The sequence below is a fragment of the Astatotilapia calliptera genome, chromosome 16 (genome assembly GCF_900246225.1).
Source record: "Astatotilapia calliptera chromosome 16, fAstCal1.2, whole genome shotgun sequence".
NCBI classification, from domain to species: Eukaryota; Metazoa; Chordata; class Actinopteri; order Cichliformes; family Cichlidae; genus Astatotilapia; species Astatotilapia calliptera.
The window spans coordinates 7,341,170-7,366,292 of NC_039317.1; the positions used below are offsets into that span (position 1 = coordinate 7,341,170).

The 25,123-nt window shown below is 39.7% G+C and overlaps 2 protein-coding genes across 7 annotated transcripts in view; one reads left to right on the forward strand and one right to left on the reverse strand.

Moving 5' to 3' along the window:
* Nucleotides 1-744: 744 nt before the first annotated feature.
* On the reverse strand, nt 745-21,278 carry ift88 (intraflagellar transport 88 homolog). Of its 5 annotated transcripts, none has more exons than XM_026144593.1 (28): nt 20,980-21,278; nt 20,695-20,757; nt 20,421-20,480; nt 20,103-20,156; nt 19,917-19,980; nt 19,597-19,666; nt 18,746-18,836; nt 18,099-18,203; nt 17,495-17,597; nt 16,353-16,699; nt 16,212-16,282; nt 16,003-16,089; nt 15,278-15,377; nt 14,792-14,797; nt 13,811-13,897; nt 13,451-13,637; nt 12,072-12,180; nt 11,333-11,483; nt 10,829-10,944; nt 10,421-10,473; nt 10,237-10,302; nt 10,018-10,124; nt 7,610-7,682; nt 5,641-5,691; nt 5,025-5,039; nt 4,779-4,829; nt 2,409-2,516; nt 745-1,322 (listed from the first exon to the last, which is right to left on the reverse strand). In XM_026144593.1, the coding sequence occupies exons 1-28, from the start codon at nt 21,058-21,060 to the stop codon at nt 1,201-1,203; spliced, it is 2,598 nt and encodes an 865-aa protein (XP_026000378.1). In that variant the 5' UTR covers nt 21,061-21,278; the 3' UTR covers nt 745-1,200. The 5 variants fall into 5 exon arrangements, with proteins under 5 accessions (XP_026000378.1, XP_026000380.1, XP_026000381.1 ...); XM_026144595.1 differs by having other exon boundaries at nt 5,641-5,688; nt 20,980-21,277; XM_026144596.1 differs by lacking the exon at nt 14,792-14,797.
* A 121-nt stretch (nt 21,279-21,399) lies between these two features.
* The window catches only part of cryl1 (crystallin, lambda 1), a 29,249-nt gene continuing 25,525 nt past the window's right edge, over nt 21,400-25,123 (forward strand). Inside the window, exons 1-3 of one of the 2 annotated variants that reach the window (XM_026144637.1) lie at nt 21,400-21,530; nt 22,363-22,470; nt 23,899-24,025. In XM_026144637.1, the coding sequence (XP_026000422.1) occupies nt 22,388-22,470; nt 23,899-24,025 (210 nt within the window). In that variant the 5' untranslated portion in view covers nt 21,400-21,530; nt 22,363-22,387. Of the gene's footprint in view, nt 21,603-22,362; nt 22,471-23,898; nt 24,026-25,123 lie in introns of both variants that reach the window. The other variant, XM_026144636.1, reaches the window with a different exon arrangement.

The following is a 25,123-nucleotide window of genomic DNA, read 5'->3' on the forward strand; positions in this document are numbered from 1 at the left end:
ATGTGGATCCTGGCTTTGCACCATCTCCATCCCTTAGACCAGAGGTGTCAAACATAAGGCCCGGGGGAGGCAGCAAAGACTCCAGTCCGGCCCACTGCTTTAGTAAATGTGACGGAGAGCTTACATTTCTGGACTTTTATATGTGTTTTCACAAGTTTTTTCATTATTGACTGTAAACTGAGATTTCTGTTTTTGTCACAATAAAAGAACATTTCCCGCGAGTTTAGTTTATAATTACAGGAAAGCCTGTCCAAGGAGCTGATTTTTTTCTTCTGTAATTTTACACATTTCTTACAGTTTAAGCCCAAACAGTCTGTCAGCATGACTGTTCTTTTATTTACTACAGCAGCTTTTGTTTACCATGTGGAAAGACTGAGACAGACTGCTGGAACTGAACTTCTTTTTCTTGTAATCGGGGATTAAAAGTGTCGTTAAACTTCTTTACACTGACAAAAAGGGGAGTTCCACTGGTCCGGCCCACTTAAGATCAATGTGGGCTGCATGTGGTCCACAGTATAAAATAAGTTTGACATTCCTGCTTTAGATAACATGCAAATAGCTACGTAACAACGCTGCTAATGTCAGCTCTAGTTTTACCCATGCACTTTGTTTTAAAGTTTTAACAAACTGTCACATTGATACTCAGACTCAACATTATTTCCTTAATGAAATAGTTTCTCTTTTAATGATACAATAAAAGACATAAAGATGAAGAAATAAAAAAATAATAAATACAATAGAATAATTACAAAATGCAGAACATGAAACAGAATCTGGAACAGATGAATCACAAACCTTTGCCTTTAAAAGCATCAGAACGGTGAAATGTTTTCCAATTTTTAGCAATGAGCTCAAAGATACAGGGTAATAGTATGGTATGGAATAGTATGTCCTTTTCTTTGAAACCCCGTGTGCTGGACTTAAGAGCCAGAACAAAGCTGTCTGAGGTGTCTCACACTGTCATGTAACCAGCATTCCTATCACGTACAGAGGCATTCATTTCCCACACGGACATTTAGAAATGGATACATTTTCATTTGACGAAGGACTGAGATGTCAGGTAAAGATGTTCAGTGTGAAAGAGCATCTGGACCATCATGGATTACCAACAGATGTAAATAAACATCTGCTGAACGTGAGTTTAAAACGTCCTGTGGTGAAGCTTGACTTACAAACAGAGATAGCCTTGTGCTAATGCAGCTACTCTGGCAGCAGGTCGTCTCCTAGCTCTTCATCTGCAAAGTCGTCATCCTCCACACGCTTCTTGACTCCCGTCTTTGGTCTGTCCATCTGAGGCCCCAGTGGGTCCACGTAAGACGCATCTACACACAGGAGGAACAGCTTGTGATGAAATAGTTTGGGACGCTGTATCCCGATAGAGACATAATGTCAACATTGTACATCCTTTCTACCAATGCCGTTCTTTTTCTGTGTGTGTTTTTCTCAAGGAGCGCTGCAGAGTGAGATCGTGTGCACAGACAATTTCACTGCATTTTTTGGCATTCTAAATAGATGAGTTAAGATAACTTTCAACATTTAAGTCTGCACAGGTTCATATTTTAAAAACACTGATATAAATATTACTCTGTTCCATTTTTAAACAGCTGCAATGAATTGCATTTAAGGATACATTATTCAAGTTGTTCTTTTCCCTTATACTCAGTGACCCTGCTCTGTTCGTGGTGTGTCACTGCTTGGCTGAGTTGCTGCCGTTGCTAAACTGACTTGTTGCAATGGTGGCATCCTATTACAGTGAGCGCTTTAGAACGTCTCATTCATGCACAAATGTTTGAACAGGCAGGCTGCACGGCCAGGTGCTAGATTTTATACATCTGAGGCAAAGGGACTTACAACACCTGAATTCAAAGATTAGAGGTGCGGCCCAATACTTAATGACAACCCATGCAGTTTATCTGCAGAGGACTATCCGCTGTGTGCTGCAGACAAAGAAAAACCTTTGATAATATCTTTATGATCATCTAAACCTCAGAATGTGTTTCAACATGGGCTTGAACTCTAAATAGATACACGAATACAGCTCTTTTCTACTTTACTGGACCATTCAAAGACCTTTATAGAATTCAGTCACCCATTCACACAAGCACTTTTTTCTATGCCTGAGTGCTTTTCGATCTTTTCCAATCTAACATTCACACTACAGCTCACTGCGACTCATAATGTGGATGGCTAAATTATCAGAATTTCAGCCATCCATGTAGATGATGTTCCAGCACTAAATGAAATGAAACTGAACTAAGATGTCCATAAACCATCTGTGTGGTTATATATTTACTCATATTTTTCTAAAACAGGCACGTATGTCTTGCACAACACATGAAGTTCAAAGACATAAGATAGTTAGGTAGGTGTTATATCATTAACTGCAGAGAAAAATATGGTTTCCTCACCCAGTTCTTTTGGACTGCTGGCTTCATAAGGTTCATTTGAACCAGGAAGTGACCTCATTTTGGCGCTCAGACGCTCTCCTTTGGTGCTGCTGCTGCTGCGACCACTGTCTGTACAAAAACAAGCACACACCTGCTGACTCATGATCTTTTTTAAAAGCAATACTCACATTCAAAATCCTATTAAAAGCTGTTTAAATGTTTAAGCTGTTTAAAACAGCAGTGCCTCTGTCTGTGGCCTGCATGCGACTGAATATAGACGTGCAAAGTTTTCTTGCACACTTTCACGTACAAAATGTCTTTTTCATGGCCCAAGTATCTCGCTGACATTGGCTGAATGTGTGCAGAAAAAGCATTCCTCCAATGTGAAATCACAGTCACTAAATATCACTGACATGTACGACTTGCTGTACAATAATGGACGATTTTTGTGAAAACATGGCGCGGTCGAACATGCCTACTGACCAGCTGCTAAAATGCAACACTAATATGCAACACACTCAGGTACTTTTGACAGGATGTAATGAATATGCTGGATAATGTGCACATGTGTGTTCCAGGCTTATATGACAGGCTGACAGGGGCGTGTAGTGATATGAATTACAGACATGACTGCAGACAGCAGCAGCCAACATCTGGCTGCCAGGTAGCCTTGGAAACCTTAGGGGATCGGCAGCAGAAAGCTGAAAAACAGGAAGGAGGCCTGATATTCCACCTTCCCCTCATAGTCCCAAAAAAATCTCAAACTGCTGGCAAACTGAGACCTCGGTTGGAAAAATCAACGTTTCCCCCCTGCCTTCCTTTCTTGGACAGTTTCGTTTGCATTTCTCTTTTAGTTTACACAACACATGCTAGAAGCTAGGAGCTGCAACAGAAGTTTCCACAATTAAAGACGTTATAGGCTTGTTTTATACACCTCTGAAACACAAATAACCCTTTATTTTTGCAAGGAGATGGAGATCAGTAGAGATGACGCAACTTTCTGGCTTTTAACTATTTTTTCTTATTAAAGATATGTTGAAAAAAAGTTCAGGTACATTAACCCAACCATATCATTTACGTTTGAAAAGGCACATCACACATGATAGAAAACACAGGTTAGAAAATCCCCACGTTTCGACACACTTCTCTCCTGTTCTGCCACTGCGTTTCACCAGATTCAGACTGCAGAACGACAGCTGTGGAAACGTGAGAAAACAAACCACCAGACTCACACGTCAGTCACGAGAGAGCTGAAGACCTGCAGACACACGAGACCACACAATACGCAGACTTTACAGAAAAGATGGAAAACTCTCAGGTGAACGAGAGGGTTTTCCCCGAATATCTCGGAGCCGTCTGAGTGCTCGCTCCCCTCCTCCTCCTCCTTTCAGTGCAAAAAATGAGCACAGTCCAACATCACGGCTGCCTGTCAAACGATTTCTGGATCAGGTCCATTTTTTCTTCTTCACTTGGGAAACTCACTTCTGCTATGCGTGCCTTGCAGTGCTTCACTCAGATGGTTTTAATCACTTAAAAGATTTCTAATGACAGGAGCTCTTATAAAATTAAAAATAAAATAGGTCTGATGCTAATGCTCCGTAGAAGAGAATCACCTGTATGTGCAGACACCTTTGCCTGACTGAAGAACTTTATCAGAGGTCATCTTAAGATTTCACAGCAGAGACTCACAGTACAAACCTAAACATGCTGTTGCTGCTACACAGCTTCCCTTAGTCTAATTTATGTGAATTTTGCTGTTTTGGCTCTTAAAGCTCATTGGCAGGTGAGCTGACTGTGCATTTGAGGGCAAACTACAGATGTAACAACTTCTGAAACATCTCTACTCTATCTCTACTTTTAAGATTAGGCTTAAAATGTTCATTTTTGCTAAAGCATATAGTTAGGGCTGGATCAGGTGACCCTGAATCCTCCCTTAGTTACGCTGCAATAGGTGTAGGCTGCTAGGGGATTCCCATGATGCATTGGGTATTTCTTCTTCAGTCACCTTTCTCACTCATTATGTGTTACTGGACCTCTCTGCACTGAATCATACTTGTTATTAATCTCTGGCTCACAGATGGCCCCGCCCCTCCCTGAGCCTGGTTCTACTGGAGGTTTCTTCCTGTTAAAAGGGAGTTTTTCCTTCCCACTGTTGCCAAAGTGCTTGCTCATAGGGGGTCATATGATTGTTGGGTTTTTCTCTGTTTGTATTATTGTACGATCTACCGTACAATATAAAGCGCCTTGAGGTGACTGTTGTTGTGATTTGGCACTAGATAAATAAAATTGAATTGAATTGAATGAACTGAGCAAAGAAACAAGCCCCAGTTTATTCAACTACAAATGGCCAGAATTACAGGCACATAGCCTGAAAGTCACAGTCTTACATACCTCTCCCTGAGTCCAGTAGTGGACTGAAGTGTTTAGACTCAGACTGAGATACTGGGAAGCAAAGAGGAAGCAGAGAGGGAATACAGATGAAGACAGAAGATCCAGAGAAGAAGATGAGAAGGAAGGAGAGATTACAGAGCTAGACTGAAGGTCTTACAGCACAGAGAGTAGCAAAAAAGTCTGCCACTTGGAATGAAAGATGATGACAATAAATGTGTCTGCGGTTTACAACCTCGCTTCTCTCACCTGCTTTGACCTCATCTTGTGCACCATGAGAAAATGAGAAAAGGATCTGGGTTTTAGTTCAACAATTTAAACGTTCAAACCAATATTTAAGCATCTGAAAGACTGAAGTAGCAAGGCTGTGATGGACAGTCTCCAGCAACCGTGTGTGTTCATTTTAACAGATGCATTTGGAGGCTCTGGCACCACTAAGCTATGGGAAGATGAAAAGTCCTAATCTAATTTATCACGACACAGAGGACTAATGGAAGCCTTGGCGGGAGAGAGCAGCAAGCGCATTAACAGGTGTCCGTTACACAAACTCATATATGAATACAACTCGACTACAGGAGCCTGCTAGAGACGTTCAGCTGCACAGCATGGAAAAGCTGGGCCTTGTTACACTTTCTGGAGGCTCTCTGGTTTGTATGGATTACATTTGAAATTTGCTCATGGTCCAGCTTTCCAGTGCCACAGCCAGCCTATTTGTCTGTATTTGATGGGGATCTGTACTGAATGTTCAGCCTCTTCAGAGTCCACTAATCCCACAGAGTGCTCAGACCTCCTCATCCTGCAGGATCCAGCAGGATGAGGAGGTCTGAGCAGATCAGGCCTCAGTGTGGTGTTTGAAAACATATACCCATAACGCTGGACTTCTTAGGAGAGATGAGGACAGGTGTGGAGATGCCTGCTGCAGCATGTGTGAACAACAGGTAGAGAGACAGAAAGAAGCAGTGAGACATAAAAATAAAAGAGTGGATCTGATGATCAAAATCATGACGACGATCGTCGTTATAGAAGAGGCATCAGAACCATTACAATGTTTTATGAAAATTATATTTATGTGAGCAAACTTCTCAAACTAAAATCTTGGTTTAGCTCAAGCTGCCATGAAAAAAACCTACGCCTAATAAAGTTCACAGATGTTCCTGTACTGTATGGTCATTTAACTTGAAATTACACCAAAACCCACACATGGATATGGTTTTCAATGTGACTCTAATAAGATTTTTATAGATGTGCCTCATTCTGGGAGCTCAGTGTGCCTTTTGTGTTGCAGTACAACACAAAACAAGTGTAAGTTTAAATCCTTAATGATGTAAGGTCTGAGCAGAGAGAACGTGGATAGAGGACATGGAGAGCACAGTCTGTGGACAGATGCCACAGACAGATGTGTGGCTCTCTGTCTCTCTGCTGGCTGATTTGGGGGATCCACAGTTGTTTGATGCCACATCACCAGCACAGTTACATACTTATTGACATCTGCATTATTAACACCGCAACACAGATACAATGGGGGAAAGTAACTATCTGATCACCTGCTGAATCTGTATGTTTGCTTGTTTCCATGGAGACACAGAATGTCAACAAAATCCAAAAATCCACAAAAAACCCCAACATTATATAAAAGTTATAAATTGATTTGCATGTCACTGACTTAAACAAGTATTTGATCCTCAAGCATAACACCTACTAAGTACTTGATGGTGAAACCCTTGCCTTGGCGATACGTTGTGGGTCATTGTCATGCTGGAAGATCCATCCATGACTCATCTTCAGTGCTCTGGCTGAGGGGAGGAGGTTCTCATCCAAGATTTTACGGTACACTGGCCCCTCAGTGCAGTGAAGTTGTCCTGTGCTCTTAGCAGAAAAACAGCCCAAAGCACAATGTGTGCTTGACTGTGGGGATGATGTTCTTTGAGTCATACCCAGCATTACATTTCCTCCAAACACAGAGGGTTGAGTTGATGCTAAAGAGCTTGATTTTGGTTTCATCTAACGACAGCACTTTTCCCCAACATGATTTAGATGTTCACTGGCAAACTCAAGACTGGCCTGCACAGCCTTCTTGAGCAAAACGACCTTCTTGAGCGCTGCAAGATTTCAGTTCATTACAACACAGCGTGTTACTAATGGTGTTCTTGGAGACTGCGGTCTCGACTGCCTTCAGATCGTTAACAAGCTCCTCCCATGTAATATTGGGGTAATCCACCGCCTCATCACCATCCTCACTCCATGAGGCAACATCTTGCATGGAGCTGCAGACTGAGGATGACTGATGGTTATTTTATGTTTTTTCCATTTCCAAATAATCACACCAGCAGCTTTATAAGCTACGGTCATGTAGCTCATTCCAGTCTTGTGCAGGTCTGCAATTTTGTCCCTGACAACCTCTGACAGCTCTCTGGCCTCAGCCATGGTGGTGGTGGTGAGGCTGGAATGGAAGAAGCTGATTCTGTGGACAGGTGTGCTTTATACACAAACTGAGCTCAGGAGTATTTGTAATTGACTGATCCCAATCTGTGAGAGACAGAATTCTGTTGCAGTTGTAGGGATCAAATATATTTCTACTCAGTAACATGCAAATTAATTTATAACTTTTATACAAGTTTTTTTTTCTTGAACTCTGGTTGATATTCTCTCTCTTTCCATTAACCTACCATAAAAATTAGAGACCGTTAATATCCTTCTAAAGTAAGCAATGGAGATCGAATAATTATTTACACCACTATAGGTTGATGATGTGTGGACGCACAACTCTGGACTCAGTTGCAAATAACAGCGGCGGTAATCTGTTGACCTAATTTGAAAAACAACAACCGACTCACCAGCGCTGCCTGCACTGCTCTCTCTGCCTTCTCTTCGACTTCTCGCGCTGCCTTCCCGTCCCGATTTTATCCTCTGCAAAGGGAAATAAGAGAAAAGGGTGGCGTATGAGAGAAATTGCGGGCAGGGACACAAATAACACTAAATGTGTTCTAAATGTCTTTGACTTCAAAACGCAGTTTTGCCAATCAGATTACAGCGCTTCAATAAACACTGTGCTTCATAAACATAAACAAATTTTTTTGCTATGAAAACAATCTGGCAAAAAGATAAGCCCCAATATTCAACGGAATGTGACATTAATGCGCAAAAAATATTACATACCATAAAAATGTTACATGTAAACAAGCCTTACATAAAGTCAGGGGAGTACTCTGCAGAATCACTAAAACCATAAGCAGTTAGTTTTAAAGATGATGACAAAAAAGGAAAAGAAATGAAAACAAGGATATATGATGCCACGAAAAACAACCACACAAAGCCAACGTCGAGCTCATATATTAGATTTCGGTTATTGCTATCCTCTCAGTCCTCGTGTCATGCACCGTGCAGTTTGTTTTATCAGTGGGATCGGTTGTTTTCCACTGTTTTTCAGTTTGAAGAATTTGGGGATTAACGAGTCAACCCTCCATCATTCTCTGCAGGCCTGTTTCTCTGCTCCAACAGCAGCTGGTTGTTATTTGACGAACTCATCGGTCTAATCTGTTCCTGGCTTTGATATATCACTCCACACGACCAAGGCACACGGCTCTGTTACTCTGGCTTTCTTCAAATCTTCACTGATCCCAAACCACCTCTAGTTTATGTATCACAAGTGTGTTGTTTAGAAGCCATTAAATAATAATTACATATAAGGAACAATGCATTGCAGAAGTTATTCAAAAGATGCAGTGTTAGCTGATTATTTTCTTACTCAGCTATTATTCATAATAAACAGGATATGAGAACATTCCCGTGATCAGAGTCTTGGAGTACTGCATTGGTAAAACACCTAAAAATATTTTTCTTCACAGACAAATGTGCGAAAGGTCCCATTCTGTGTTATTTGTAATCTTCATCATCAGCAGTGCGCTTAAACCCAGAAATTAAGAACAATATTAATACAGCATAAGTAAACCAGGATATTCTATTGATCATATGCAAGCAGTGGGATAAGATCCAATTAGAAACAAGCAACATTGTTGGCCTATGTAATGTGGTTCCATGACTTGGGTCTTGAGTTAATCTAGGTTTAGATTGGGAAAGAAAACACAGGCTTTATGCTAACCATCACAGAAAATGAGATTGATCCCTTTGGCTGCTTATATTCAAACCACTGACCACTTTTCTAATTCATTCTGACGTTTCATGTGACACTGAACAACTCAAACTGCTCTGGCATCAGACCTGAGAACAGCTCTCCAAACACTAAAGCTGTTTTGAAAAAGACCCGAGATTACTATCAGCCAGGTGTTAAACAGCTGTACAGCATCTGTTTGATTCATGGAAAATAAATAGAGACGAAAAACAGCTGTTTTTCATGCAGCTGCAGAGTTGCAGTGACCACGGTCCAACGTTGCATCTAAAGGAAACGCGCGTGTTTTAAATCAGCGAGCACTCATCCAGGAACAGACGTCAGGGTTCTGTTAAAAAAAGTGATGAAAAGATGATTGATGAAAGTGCCCGAAAGGTCTCTAATGTACAACTGCAAAATACGCAAGTAATTCATCAGGCAGCATGTTAACATGCATCAGATGGACCCACTTATACAAAACAAAGTGGAGTGTGTGGAGTTTAATTCATGCAAATAGATCTCGGATGTTGTTCCTGGGATCTGCTGGAGCCTACCTTGGGGGTCACTACACCGAGCGCTCCGATTACCACTCGGACCACTTATTATGAGCCCTTGGTACTTCTCCAGCTTCTCATGTTCCTTCTTCCTGATGTTGTTGTCAATCTGTATAGCTACATCTATCACTACGGCTGTCTTCTTCTTCTTGTCTACCACCACTATGTCCCACAGGATCTTAGCTCAGTCATTCTCCACCACCCTGAGGGGGCATACTTGGCACATATGTTTCTGTATACTATGCCGGCCACTTGGTTATGGCGTTCCATGTATGCCCTGCCTGCTAGCATCTTCCACCCTGCTGTTATGTGCTGGATTGTCTCAGGGGCATCTTTACACAGCCTGCACCTGGGGTCTTGCCTGGTGTGATAGACCCCAGCCTCGATGGATCTATATGTTATAAATATGTGTGTGTGTCACCATTATTAAAAATCAATTCCATTTTATTTCTATCTTTGTTAGTGAACTTTTTGTGGGGGGGTTTCTGCAAATTATTTTCAAGTCTTTTTTTTATTAAATGTAGAATTGAGATCTGCCAAACAGATCATTAGTTTATTTACTCAGAAATGTCTGACAGAATACCTGCTCTCTGATTTCCTTCATCTTCTCTACCTTCTTCAGTTTGGTGGCGTAGTCTTGGGCTTCCTTCAATTGCATATCTGTGCACAGCCGCACCAGGAAACGCAAGCCTGCACCAAACAACACACACACACACTCTTTAATTTTACACTCTGATCAGGGCACCATCTGTTGCTGGTCAAGAGTTCCGTTGAAAACTGCGTAACAAGCTGGATCAATTACATTCCACATTTTCTGGAAACTTTCGGTGGATTTCTTTATAAGTTTCCAGTGCTTTCTGGGAGTTTCCTGTGAAAGAGGAAAAGAAGAAGAACAAAAAAATGAAATGAACTCTGCTAGCTCACATTGCAACTTTGCTTTGTTGTTTTATTGCCATGCAAGCTGAGGCGAAACGTGTTTTTCTCACCACTTCGTCTGTAGCAGCTTGCCACCATTAGCTGCCACTTTACCTGAGTTGGTCTGAGGAGCAGAAACACATCTGATCAATATAAACACACAAACCAACACCTGACTTAAATCATTTTGCTGACCTCATATCAGTATGCCAGTACCACACTGAAATGGTTAATATATTTTAATAATTGATACCACGTAACAAAAAAGGTGGAACTATGTGCCTCAAGATTAGAGAATGTGAAACAACTTCACTAATTTTTTCTGCAACAGTTCCATATAAAACGAGAGGCTTTCACATTCATTTAAGTTTGAAACTCATTTAAAGGGCTTCCATAAAAACCTTAGAGTGTGAACTTACAATTTTTTACCAACCCATCCGTGCTATCTGTTTAAAATAATCTAAATAGTAGTTACTTACTGTATTAGCGTGGCTCTTTCAAAGTACTGAATGGCTTTCTCACAGAACTGTGTCTCAATGTAGTAAGCTCCGAGCCACTCAATCACATGGATGTTGGAGGGAAAGTACCTAAAGGACTGGACAGCAACAATGTAACAACATTAGTTAGCTTAAAGTAGTGGTGTCAAAAGTAGGGGCTGGGGGCCAGGATCAGGACAGCAGAGGGTCCAATCCGGCCTGTGTTTAGATAATGTGAAGAAGGGCATAAATCTTTTACTTTTATCTGCACTTTGAGAAGTTTTACAGCCTTTTGTACTGCTAAATATCTCCATCATGGTCATGCATACTACTCTAACATAATTAACTAACAGATGAGCAAAAAAGTGACAAAAAAAACAAACAATTTTTTCATTGTACAAATTGCTGTTTTTTACAATGGGTCCACAGACAAAAAATATACTGTTAACTTCTGTACAGTGTAATTTAGAGAGAAAACCCCCCGCCATGAAATTAAGCTTCTGGTACCTCATAATAGTACTGGAAAGCCTGGGATTTGTCCCCCTCGCCATCATGCAGTTCTCCCAGCTTAGCCAGTGCCTGGGCGTCTGTGGGAGTTACACTGATGACCTGCATTAGCCACTCGATTGCTTGTTCGGGATTTTCTAGAAGCTCATAGCTGGGATCAAAGTGTTAAGAACTAATAGATGCTCATGTGATGATATATGGACAAACAGGCTCGAATCCCTGAATGAACACATTCCAACAAACCCTAAAGTACATACGAGTAAAAACAGATCATCTGTGTGACATACAAACGATCACTAGAGCCTGTCTGACACAGTATTTTTAAGACTATATCAGACTATATACTGATATTTGGCGATTTAGAACTCAGATATTCCAATATATCGTCTAAAAATGTTTTCTTTCACACACAGCAAAGAAACCAAACAGATTTATGTTTAGGAGTAAAGGCTGCCTTACTCTGCTCAGATCAGCTGGTTTTTGTGTTTGTGTCTTTCTAAATATGTTGTTGGCAACAGGGGCATCGTATGGTGCCCCCTGGTGAACAAACTATGCAACATCAATGGACTTTGACACTTTGTAATGGCATTTCTCTCACGTCTTCTTTACTTCTCTAATTTTCATTGATTGTCTCTTACAAATGCCGATAACAATAGAAGAACAAATAGCTAATATTGGGCGATTGTACTGGCCCGCTGATAAAACCATCTCCACATAGCACTTGTTAGCAGTGGGATACAGGCTGGCCAGCTGGTACATGACTTGGGAACTGTTCCTCAGAATGGCATGGAGCTTCAGGAAGCAGTCCAGAGCCTCCTCTAGGCGATTCAGTCTTTGATAAGTCAGACCTGGAACAAGGTTTAGGGGAAAATTCAGTCACGTAACTGTGCCTCTATGTTAATAATAATCACACATATATACCACATGTTGGTGTAGTTTTATTCCAGCGATACCTTTTACTTAAGATGACTTTAAAATTTGGATGCTGTTGTTTAAAGAGCTACCGTGTCTGTGAATACGATAGCTCCAAAGGTTTTAAATGAATTCTGAGAAAACTTTGTATAGGTGTAGAGTCGGGTCATATTAACAAACCATTTAAATTTCATTAACATCAACCAAGGTCTTCAAGGTGAACTTAAAGATTTATTGGCTGAAAACAGACCAAAACGCCTGATAAGTTATGTTAACTAATGTTAGCCTGATAACTGAAACTAAGATTCTGACAACTGTGGTGTGTACTGTCAACAGAAAGTACCCATGAAGCTTTCAAATATCATGTCTCATTTGACCTCTGACCTCTCCTTTAAGGTCAATAGCTTGATCTGAAGGTTAAAGTAATAACAGTAGATAGAGGTAATTAAAACTATTTTTCTTACTGCAATTGTTTGTATTAAAAACATTTATAAAATGGTATATGGGAATTTTAAATCTCACATTATAGTTTGCATCCAAATATGTCACATTTGACCTCTGACCTCAATTTTGCATCTGCCTTTCTTTCAAATTGACCCAAAAATGCATGCTATCTTTAAAGAAAGTATTGTCAAGAGAAAGAAAATGAGCTGCCTACTTGGTTAGAAACATGCTGTAGTATATTATTATATAATAAAATAAGGTTATTTGTGTCCACGTATTGATAAATCAATGCCAATTATCCATTACCTACTCCTACATAATCTTTAAACACAAAATACAATACAATTAAAAGTAAATACTTCGCAGAGAGTGAGCTGCCCTGGGGGAGGTTTGTGCTCTAAGTGCTTCTTGTTATTTATGTATTTGTGCACATTCCAATAGAGTCGGTCATGCTGTGTCCACACTTATTCTCAATGTAGCCTCAGCCAATATTCTGATACTCATAGCAGAATGCTGGATGAAGATACACAGAGATTTAGACAGGGCACTTATGGCCTCACTATATTTTCCTAACAGTCAAGAGTCTGAATTTAAAGTTCAACCAGTGCTTGCAGCAAATATTAACAGACCACAGTTCAGAGTGCAGCAAGCTCTTGTTGTTCATTCCCAAATGATTCTTGCACGTCCAATTGTTGTTGCGCAATACATCAAACCTCCTGCTTATCTACTACCGCATTACAGCTGCAGTTAAGGAGCACTTACCCAGGTTGTAAAGGCCTTCGGTGCACGAGGAATCATTCCTCAGTGCTTCTTTGTAGAACTCTGCAGCCTTTTCATAGTCCTGTTTGACAAACACCGTGTTGCCCTTGTTGATAAGTGCTGCTGGGTTGTAACGATCAGCATTCATAGCAAGGTCGGCATATCGATCAGCCTGGTCGTAGTCTTTCTCCTGTTAGGGAAATTACAAGAGAAGAGAATATGGTTGTTCAATCATCTCCCAACAGTAACATTTAGTATTACATTTCTTTAACAGCAAACCTCCAAATATTTTGCTGATTTTAAGTGTTTTAAATTTTCAGAACTTTTCAGTCTAATGTTATTTTATAATCAAGAGATTCTTACCAGAAAATAGAGGAAAGAGAGGTTAGTGGCTGCAGCGCTCTTCACTCTGCTGTCCTTCTTCTCAAATGCCTTCAATGTTTCCACTGCCTGAAAACACACAACTCATTACAATCAGGGTAACACTCTGTACTAAAGCTCCTCCAGTACAGCATTCTCAGTAATAAATAATATTTTAAGTACAAGCGTATTTCCCCAGCATGTAACACACAAAGAAACATAGAAAAGACACATAAATTTACTGAATTGTTAGTCAAAGAATCAACGACAATATTATTAACCATTAATAGCCAATCACTGATAAATTACATATGCATCTTCACATTTATGGTGAAGATACTTGGACATTTTGGCATTTTTTTCTAAGAACATTTGAAGGTAAGCTGTAATTCTGCTTCATTCCTTACATCTGTTTATGCATCACCTTCACTGTGTGCTGTGCTCTGGTGAAGTAAATATAATGCTTTGCAAGTTTAAAGTCAGTCCCTTTCCCCTTTTTGTCTAACTGACTGTCTCTGTGAGTATGTTACATTCTGGGGAAAATTTCCCAACTGTATTAGTGAGTAAGGATTAGCATTTTCACAAATCACCAGCTTGGCTACAGCTGCACAGATGACCACCAGTTACATCACCAACACTCCTGTGTGTAAATACTGTAAAAGCACCACAGCATGCATCAGATGTAAAACCAGCGGTTACAAGATAGTTAGTTACTACAGTGAGTCCTTTAATCTTAGCCACAAAGCAGCTCCACACATGGCTGCATGTCCTCCACTGTTCAGTTGGATATTATTATTAACAAAGAATACGTTCAGCACAAAGATTTTCCTGAGCAGTCTGTGGGGCCTAAACCAATAACTGCCTCACAAACGTCTCCTTGCAGTGGCATTATTTGGGTAAAAGACGTCCTTATGAAGCAACAAGTTAAGGGGGACAAACCCAGTACAATCTAAATGTGGACATGGGAATGAAAGGCAGACATACCTCAACCTTAGGCATGCAGATGGGGAGGAAACAAAAGCAAAAAGACAATGAGAAGATGAAATACTCAGTCGGACACTGAGCTCTGTTCAAACAGCCTCAACAAGAGAAAACGCACAAGTATGAATAGTGCTGAGCAACAGTATTACAACATTGTTATAAAAAGAAAAGAAAAAGATGGAAACACAAATTAATGTAAACGGATAACGAAGAACAGGTTTCACATGTTTTAAGGGAATTACACTTCCATAAATTGAATGCGTGTGATCCTTACTTAATCGCATCGACTTTTTCGGTTTGGCAAATATTACCAAAGGTATCAATTTACATGACAGCCGCATATGATGGAAGCTACTAAAGCCTCATTTTGATGTCTTATTATGGTCTAAAATTTAGTTTAGCAGCAAATTATTAAGAGTGGAAGGTGTGGTTGTAAAATACACAGACCAGAAAAGAAGGAAGTACCCTTAATGCTGCTGATACTCTCACCTGTTTGAAGTCCTTCTGTCTGAGGTAGGTGATGGCTTTGTTGATCTCTAAATCATTGGCAAGCTCGACATACTGAGAACTCTTCACCATGTCGACACACCTTAAAAAAAAAAAAAGAAAACATACATTCACTATCTTCACGTGTCAAATGCCAGCATTCGATTGATCACTGTAAACAGCAGGTGCATAAATGGAGAATAATTAAGCAATTGTTTGATTTTGACTTATGTTTCTCAATATTGAAATGGTCCTCTCCAACATACTAATGTGCATTAGTGCACATCAATGCACATGTCGAGTACTTTTACGAGTATTCAACATGTATTATGTTCATTTAAAAACCTAAATAAGAAAGCATTAGGGAGAGAAATTGTCGAAATAATAGTAGAGCTTGAGGTTTATTGTCAGTCTGCTCCAGAAAAATGTTCAGAAAATGTGATCAAACTAGTGTGCAGAGAAGTTTAGGCAAGTAAAGGAACTTTGGAAAGTCCCTCACACCACCACTAAAGAAACGAGAGCCACTGGAAGACTCAAACAATTAAAACTAGAGCTTTTTTTTTTAAACGTTCAAGCAATGAAGTTTAGCACATTTATGTAATTGTAAATGAACTGTAAATATACCACAGTTAGGCACTGTCACAATTTTCAGTTATTCAATGACAAACAAACATACCATGCTCACATTAAAGTCTTTAGATGCAAAGAAAAAGACAGCAGTAACAAACCAGTCAAATCCAGTAGCAAACAAAGTCTCAATCGCTGGGGCAATGAGCTTGGCTGCTGTCATGATGTATTTCTCAGCCAGGGTTTTTCTATGAACAGCATACAGGAAGTCAGAGGAACAGGTGAATTAAGGGGGGGGGGGGGGGAAGTAACACAGAGGACTGATGGAGCAAGACAGAGTTGGGTTTGTGTTGTGTGAATATCTTCTTACAGATCTCTCTCCATCTGGTGAAGTTTGTCATTTTTAATGGCTTCAATGACCATATTGGAGCTGGTGTCTTCCTGAAAGAGTTGGCAGAACTAGACTTAATTAATGAAATAATAATAAATGCTGTAATAAAATATCACTCACATTGGAAGGGATGTATTTGTCTTCATCATCAATGCCCAGAGGAACAGAAATGAGCTTCTGAAAGGCCTTCTTCATCCTCTCTCTGTCACCGATAGCATAGTAGCACAGGATAAGGTTGAAGCCTGTCTTGATATTTGGACTCTCGCTCATGATGTGCTCGAAAGACGTAATGGCATCTGTGTACTGGCCCATGCAGATAAACACTACACCGATATTCTGCATGATCTTGATCCTCATTTCTTTGTGGGCATTTGTTATCTGATCCAGCGCCATTCGGTAGAACTTGATGGCTTTAGGATAGTTCTTCTGTTTAAAGTAGATGTTGGCCATGTTGACTTTCAGGCGGCCTGGAACAGCAGCATGCATAGTTTGACGGAAAAACCACAAGACAAGCGATACAACAAAGAATTTACAATGTATGAAACATGACTTTTTTCTTATGTGTCAGTGATCTGGGACTATTTAACACAATGCCACAATTTTCCCAGCAGTAAAAATCCAAGATACTGCAAAAAATACACCAAGAGCTACACCTCAGAGTCTACAGGCCTCAGTTATCATGTTAAAGCTCATGAGAGTACAATTAGAAAATGATTGATCTAGTATGGCTTCGATATACGTTTCTACAAGAAGAGCATAGCTTAGATTTGCACTCATTGAGACATCCATGTACGCGTCTTTATACCAAAGTATTGTCGAGTCAAACGTGAGGCCACCTGCAAAGCGTGGGTGTTACTGGGTCATGGGGAGGACAATGATCCCATGAAAACAAGCAGATCTATAACAGAATGACTAAAAAAAGAAAAGAATCAACACGCTGCAATAAACGAGTCAGAGTGCAGACCTCAACATGATTTAAATCCTGTGGTAGGTCCTTAAGAAAGCTGTGGATAAATGAATGCCTGAAACCCTGAAGGAACTGAAGCAATGTTGTAAAGAACAGTGAGCCAATATTCCTCAACAACAACAGGAAACACTGATAAAGTCATTGGGATAAATATTACTTGAAGTTGCTGCTGCTGAAGGTATTCCACAAGCTTTCATGCAGTGTATAAAACTTCATTTTCACATGATTGTATTTACAAGGGCTGCCACATTCTAAGTACACCAGCAGTGAGTGTGAAGCTGAGCGGCCTGCTCACCTGCGTTACTGAACATTTTATTCTTCACAATGATCTGGTAGCTGTTCAGGGCCTCTGGGTACATTTCATTGTTTGTGTATTGGTTGGCAAGGTTGAGCAAAACCTGTAATGGGAGAAACATTTAATATTTCTAAATAAAATAATTAAAAACTGATGTTAGAAATTGATTCTCAAAAACAAACTTTAAATTGTATCTGTCTTCCGCGAGCTGTTCCTTCCTAAATAGCTGAGCCATGAACACAAACATCTGAGATGATTTACTTTAATATTTTAATATGAAACAATAATAATAATTTACTCTGAATGAGATAAATAAGAACAGATTTTGCATACACTACTGAGTAAACACTTGTGGTTTATTTCTACAGTTATTGTAGACCAGGAGGATATGGAGCATTTTAAATGAAAAGTACAACTTTGATTTATTTTTGACTGAAAAAAAACCCTCTCTTGCTTATTTTTACTTATCACTTATCAGTTTGGTTTTTCAGGCATTAAAAAGTAGTTTTTTCAAAAGAAAATCAACACCAGACTGTTCTTTTAGAAAGCAAATCATTACTCATGAGTGCAGAGTGTAGAACAAGCATACAGCAGCCTGACTTACAGAGTACGTGAGGTCTAGATTTATATGGTCTGCACTGCCAGACTGTTCCCTCTGTCTGACCAGGGCTCTCTCCTTCCGCCCTGCCTCTTTGGCTTTTTCAAGGGCCTGTAGACACAGACACAGACCCACACAAACACACACAGCAAGTAAGCCACTTCTGGGTAATAATCAGAAGTAATTATGAATAAACACTCTGCTGCAATGATGTAACAAGTTTTTCCTGCCCATTAGACATTCTGGTGCCGACCAAAAAGGCCTTGGCCTTCCACAAGATGAAAATTACCTGTAATAACAATATTTTTAAAAACAGCTCTTTTAATTTTTCAGAAATCACAGCAAACCACACACTGCTGTTATGTGACATAACACATTGCCTGTAAAATATTAGACCAATTTTCCTCATGTATGAAAAACCACTGGAAATGGGAAGGTTGATAAACTTCAAGTACTTTGTCCTAACAGCCGTTTTAGGTATTACTCTGGTAGAAATGTAAGCAGTTTTTATACTGCTTACATTTTTATACTACTGTGAGAGAGCTGACACAGTTAAAAATGAATTATGACAAACTGCCCCACTTGGAGAGCCTTCTCTTTAAATCCAGACAGTCAACATTAGTAAAAAGTTTGTTAAAGAGTGAAAGGCTGACCACTTGTAAGGCTCCCATGCTCTGTGCCATGCAGCTCTCCTCTATCAGGTCATTCACTTTCTTCTCCAAGATTTTGATCTTCTCCTCAGGCCTGCAAGAACATGATGAGAGTGAAACATTTGTCAGTTTATAATAGCTGGTAATAAGAGGCCCAAGGTGTGCCAAGAAAATATCCCCCACACCATTACACCACCACTCCCAGCCTGAACCACTGGTGCGAAGAAGGATGGCGAAATGTTTTTGTGTTCCTTATGCCAAATTGTGACCCTACAATCAGAATTTCACAAGCGATGCTTTCTTTCTGTTCTTCTAATCTATTCTATTAGTTTCAGTGACCCTCTAAACTGTAGCCTCAGCTTCCTGTACTACCTAACAGGAGGGTCACATGGCGTGGTCTTCTGCTGATGTAGCCCATCTGCTTTAAGTTTTGATGTGCTGTGCATTCAGCGATGCTCTTCTGCATACCTTGCTTGTAAAGAGTGGTTGTCTGTTACCTTCCTATCATCTCAAAGCAGCATCAGCACGACAATTTCAACTAGAAAATTGCCACTCCCAACAGATCTGCAGTTTTTTAAACACTCAAACTCAAACCAGGCTGTTTCAAGCAAACAGTCATGCCCCGTTCAAAGTCATTTAAATCACATTTCTTTCCCGGATGCAAGGTTTCAACTTCAGCAGGTCATCTTGACCATGTTTATGTGCCTAAATTTACTGAGTTGCTGACATAAGACTGGCAGATTAGATATTTGCATCAAAGAGCAGTTGAACAGGCATACCTAATGAAGTTGCAGAGTGAGTGTACTGCATAGCATTTTCACACTGAAACAAAGCAGTCTAAAGTGATAACTTACGTATCCTCATTCTTTGCTTCGAGTGCAGGTGCAGGACCCCTGGACTGGCCCAGAGGGTCAAAGGCTGAGCCTGAAAATATAAATCATACCAATTCATCACTATATAACTGCAAGGGGAAAGACACAGAACTTGCATCTATAAATATGTCCTTACAAGAATGCACAGAGGTTTATATTAACAAAAAAATGCAATTTTTTTTTTTTATTGTTTTATGTTAGAAACACTCAACTGTACCTATTCCTGAAGTATACAATAATAACTTTTAAATCATTATCGACACGCAAAAGACAATAGATGAAACAGACAACTTTAAACTCACCACGACTCAGGGAGGAGGTGTAACCTGCTGCTTTGACGGCAGTCATTGGACGGGCTGACCCATCCTGGTACATTTGCAAAATAACAAAAAATACATATATAGTAAACACTAATTATAAAAAAAATAATCTAACAAAACTATGCAAGACCTTATTTGCACATTTGATTGTTCAATAATACTTCTCACCTGTACAGCTCCAGTCATGGGTCGTCCCATTGAAGAGGCCATATGAAGCCGAGCCTTTGTGAAACAATAAGTATTAATATTGTAATCAATAACAATAATTTAGGTCTTTTTAACATGTAGATATGAAAAAAACGTTCCACATAAATGCTTCACAGTAATGAAACAATCACCATTGGCTGCACATCTTGTCACTGATCATTGATTTAATCTGAGCAACTTTCAACAAAGAACTGCACTTTGAAGGAGGTATCTGTATTTGTTGTGCTCATTCAAAAATGTTTCACTTTTAAAGGATCATTTTTATTTCATTGTACTTACGCCAAAAGAAGAAGCTAAAGATCGAGGTCCAATGGGAGTGCCAGGAAACTTGGCAGTCATCTAGAAAATTAAAGACATGATATATTAGTAGTTAAACGATTTATACACCTCCAGAAAACCCCTCTCTCTCTCCCACTTACTTACTCATTCACTCACACAAGCGCGCACAAACAAACAAACAAACAAACAAACAAACAAACACACACACACACACACACACACACACACACACACACACACACACACACACACACACAGAGTATTTGGCACTTACCGGGGGTCTTCTTCCATGACTTGTCCTCACTGCTTGCTGGAAGCCCACATCATTCTCCAGCTCCTTAAAATTAGTCAACAATTAGTCTTCATTTTTTACATAGTGGGCCGACGGAAGAGCAGACATTTTTTACACAAACAATTTTGAAATAAAACTTTGAAGTAATTAGTCTTTCGCCATGCCACTATCTCGACCTCATATAACCAACATTAATTTTTCAAAGTTGATTTTCTATACGCTTAGAAACAATGTGCTAATATAGTGTTAGGTTAGCGGTTAACTTACCTCCGAGTCAAATGTCGGATTATAATCATTGTAACCCGAATAAAGGTCGTCCTCCTCCACAGCCAGATGCACATGTTCCATTTCTGTTTCTCCGGAAAGGTAGTGTATGAAAATAATCCTCAATGTGTGGCAAACAAACAGTTTTCTATGCGCGATAACTGATAATATTTTGTTGTCCTTTTAGGATTTCGTCCCACAATTCAACGCGGCACGGGCGGGACAGTTTCCTTTTCAAACCTCTGATTGGTTTTTCACGCGTCCATCATCGTCTGGCCTCAACCTAATTGGTTGAAGTTGCGCTCGTTCGTTGCTAGGATACACTACAACGCTACAACTTATTTCTTCTTCATATTCTCAAAATTATTTTTAAATAATTACATACATAGTATTTATTATTTATAAAAAGTTACAATTAATAGTTTGTGGGTTTCTTTATTGCTCATTTCAAGCAAAACAAGCTTTGTGCGCTCGTTTGCCTTCTTTGGTCCTTCTAGGTCACCGTACACCACGGTCAGCGTGACTGTCAAGGTGGGCGGCGCAACAGAAAGCTTGTAAGTTAAGTTTTAGCTGGTGTCAAAACATTATAACGTTTCTGACATGAAGATTATAACTGTGATTGGCAGGTGAGCGAGATAACAATGTATTTTGCGTTGTAAAATGATGCAACAGTGCTAGCCCTGACCTATATTCATGAAGGTGAAACGAAAGTTGCTTTGTTGAATGAAAAACTGGTTGAAAGCTGTAGTTTGCAGTATCAGTGCATGTAATTTTATTTTGGTGACTGCATTGTGTGCATCATACTGTTGCTCACGACATAAACAGGACTGTTCTGAATGAACGCTTGTCTTGTGTTTTCAGTCAGAATGAATTTGTGAATAATCCTGTTTATTACAGACACGTTATAAACCTTCACGACAGCGTGAAGGTTTATAGCTGTGTGATTTTAGAGGCTTTAAATTGAACCTGTCTTCTGAACCCTGTTCATTAAACATGGCAGTGCCTCTGAAGTGACCTCTCTTAAACTTGCAAAGCAAGCACTGAACCTCACAGTTCTTCACTTATGTTGCCATACGTTTTAGGGGGTAATCTTTGTGTGTTAACATTGCAATAATATTCAGATGGATGGCGAAGGGATTGAGAAAACATTCACAGTGGATTTACACTTCACTTCTGGTTACATGTCAAAACATGACAGGAAGACAGGAAAATGAAGCTGGTGTCAGCAAGCAGACAGGCACACTGTCAGCACTTTACTGCTGTGTGATTTTACTGGACTTTACTGAAAAACAACATTCAGCCCGTGCTTTGATTTTGTTTTTTAAGTCTGCTTATTGGGGTTTATGTTTTATGTCTGTTACCATGTGATTTTCTTCCCTGTTCTAGTGGGCTGATAGGCCGCTCCTGGGCTATGCTGTTTGTCAGTGGAGGCTACAATGTGAAGATCTATGACAACCAACCAGGACAGTCTACCAAGGCCATCACAGAGATCAAGTGAGTTCTACTGCTCAACTTAAAGACCCATCTGGGTTACACAGACAAACTTCTTCAGTCTTAACTGCATTATTATACCTCTATCGTCAACAGAAATTTGTTTTTAACCCAGATGTAATTCTAAGTAAAAACAAAAAAACACATATATATATATATATATCATCAAAAATATAAAAATATACATTACAGAAGCTAAACTATTGTCTGGTGCCTGCAAAACCTAAAGGAAACATTGACACTAAGGGCTTCTCTGCCCTGATGAGTTAGAGACAGTCTGTCTAAAATGTAACCTGTTCTTCCTTTCAGTGCTTACAGAGAAGACATATATGAATACCCCATGATCAGCAGTTGGCTCCTACTGTGAGCACATACGAATAAACACATGTTCACAGCCTGGCTATTAGTGGTTAAACATTACTGTGGAATGACGCTGAGTTTTTAATGAAAGTGCTGTAGAAAGTCACAGTGCCTTAAGCTATAAAAACCTTAATACCTTAATCTCTATACCAGTATTTCATGAATGTAACTCTCCCTCTAAGTACATGCCACTACCTATCACTCAGCCCGTTGGAGACGTATTTGTTTATATGAACAGTAGAGGGTGTCATTGAATTAAATTTCAGGGGCCCTTTGTGAGTGATTTCCTGCTGAACAAGCTAGACTGCTCTCTGTTGTGTGCCCTGTTTTCATAAACCGTCACTTAGTCTAAATTACTTTAATTTTTTTTCAAAGGAAGATATCTTCCTGACTCATGTGATACAGTGTTATGTAACTGCCACATTCTGTAACATATTAAGAGAAGAGTTGAGTAAGAGCAAAAAGGTGGTGGTATGTACTCCACACCTTAAAAGTGTCATCACTGTTACTGTTAAGACAGCGTAACAGGATTTGCAGCAGACTACACGCTCTCCTTTGAAACCTGCACCTCATTTTAGGTTGTCAGACCGATCTATAAACCAGAATATTTATTGTTTTATTATTCTTTTCTGCACTAAAGGCCAAAGTAAAAAACATATGCCTCGTTAGAGAAATTTGCACAATACTCCAATACAATGCATACTTTCATATAGTCGGTGAAGTTGGTGACATACTCTACCCCCACTGAAACTGTGCTGAGTGTCTGAATCTTCTTTGCTGAGATGGAAATGTGTACAGAGCAGACACTTTAGAATCTCTAGCTTCTTTGTAGCAGCATCCATATTTGAAGCATTGTCTGCTTTGTGTTATATTAGAACCACTTCTTTTGGCTGATAATAACACACCTAACACATCTGTTCATTTCTTCCAAAGTCTTCATTCTACTACTACTTATATAATAAGCCTGTGGTAATGATTCTTTTCAAATTGAAAATGTCATGATAGAGGGCAGTTTGTTCATGCATTATGTGTGTGTGTGTGTGTGTGTTAACTGCAGTTTCTGTCCCTCAGGAAACAGCTGGTGGAGCTGGAGGAAGCCCACATGCTGCGAGGGGAGCTGTCTGCTGCGCAGCAACTTGCCCTTCTCAGCAGTTATGATGACCTGTCTCAGGCACTGGATGGAGCCTTCTTTGTGCAGGTAACACAGACCGCTGACAGAACAAATACATGCTGTTATATCTCGTTGGCCTAAATCGTAAAACCAGTGGAAACAACATTGCTCTCTGGTGATTTGTTTATTTTTTCATTAACCACTTGCTCCGTCAAACACGTACGGACATTTGTTTTGTGGATGTTGGCAGACTTTGATGAAACACGGGGCTTCTCTTCACTGTGGTGTGGGTCTTTTCAAAAGTATGTGGTGTGCGACTCAGTGGAAACACTGTAGTTTTTGTTCATTTATTGGTTCACATAGTTTAAACAAAGCAGCATTAAAGGAATGGTTACTTCACTCTCAGGTCAATACGTTCTGGCTTTGTTATTACACATTTACCCCCCCAAGGAGGGGCAGCATAATTTCATTTGACATATTCCGTGACATTCTCACGTCACATTTTGAACTTAGACTAATATCCCTAATCCCTGTCGTACATAGGGTTGTGATATCATACAGTAATATGGAGATGTTTTGCATAATAACACTTCAGTTCCTTCAGTTGCTTAACACGTGAATTCCAAACTTTTTTGTTTCTCTTCATTTACTAGGATAGCTTCATAGTATATCAGTGGTCAGTACATTACTGGGCAAAAAAACTAATGCATTTACTTGTCCTTATGGGTAAATGTGATTGCATTGTGATTTCAGAGTCACCTGAGATTTGTATACACCACATAAAAATAACTGCATCAACATAAGACACAAAGCACACACTGTATACAGACACCTTTACTCTTCTTCTTGGATCTTAAGGATGACTGTGGCCAGAACAGTTAGGCAACCTGTGTGTTGCTTGTGTTCAGAAGTTTGATGGCTTGGGAAGTAAAAGACAGTTTGGACCTGTTTTATGGGGGAACATTAGCACCATGCAGGTTTTAGTAGTTCAGTGGAGGAGTCAAATCCTCATATCACTCACAGTATTTGCCTTGCTCCATAAATAGTCCCGATAAATGCTTGCTGAGCTTGGTAATGCAGTTCCCGACATCTTACTAGAAATTGTTACTGTCCTTCTAATTGCTTGTTTTTCTGCACCTCAGAAGCATTTTAGAATCCACCTTAAAGGATAAAATGTCCTCAAAA

Bases quoted from the DNA above. Each gene is read 5' to 3' on its own strand.
- ift88 (XM_026144593.1), bottom strand. From the start codon at position 21,060: ATGGAACATGTGCATCTGGCTGTGGAGGAGGACGACCTTTATTCGGGT. The intron at 12,181-13,450 runs GTAAGTGCTCCT...ACCTTGTTCCAG, and splicing joins CGAAGGCCTTTACAACCTGG to GTCTGACTTATCAAAGACTG. The intron at 10,303-10,420 runs GTGAGAAAAACA...CCTCTTTCACAG, and splicing joins AAGCTGCTACAGACGAAGTG to GAAACTCCCAGAAAGCACTG.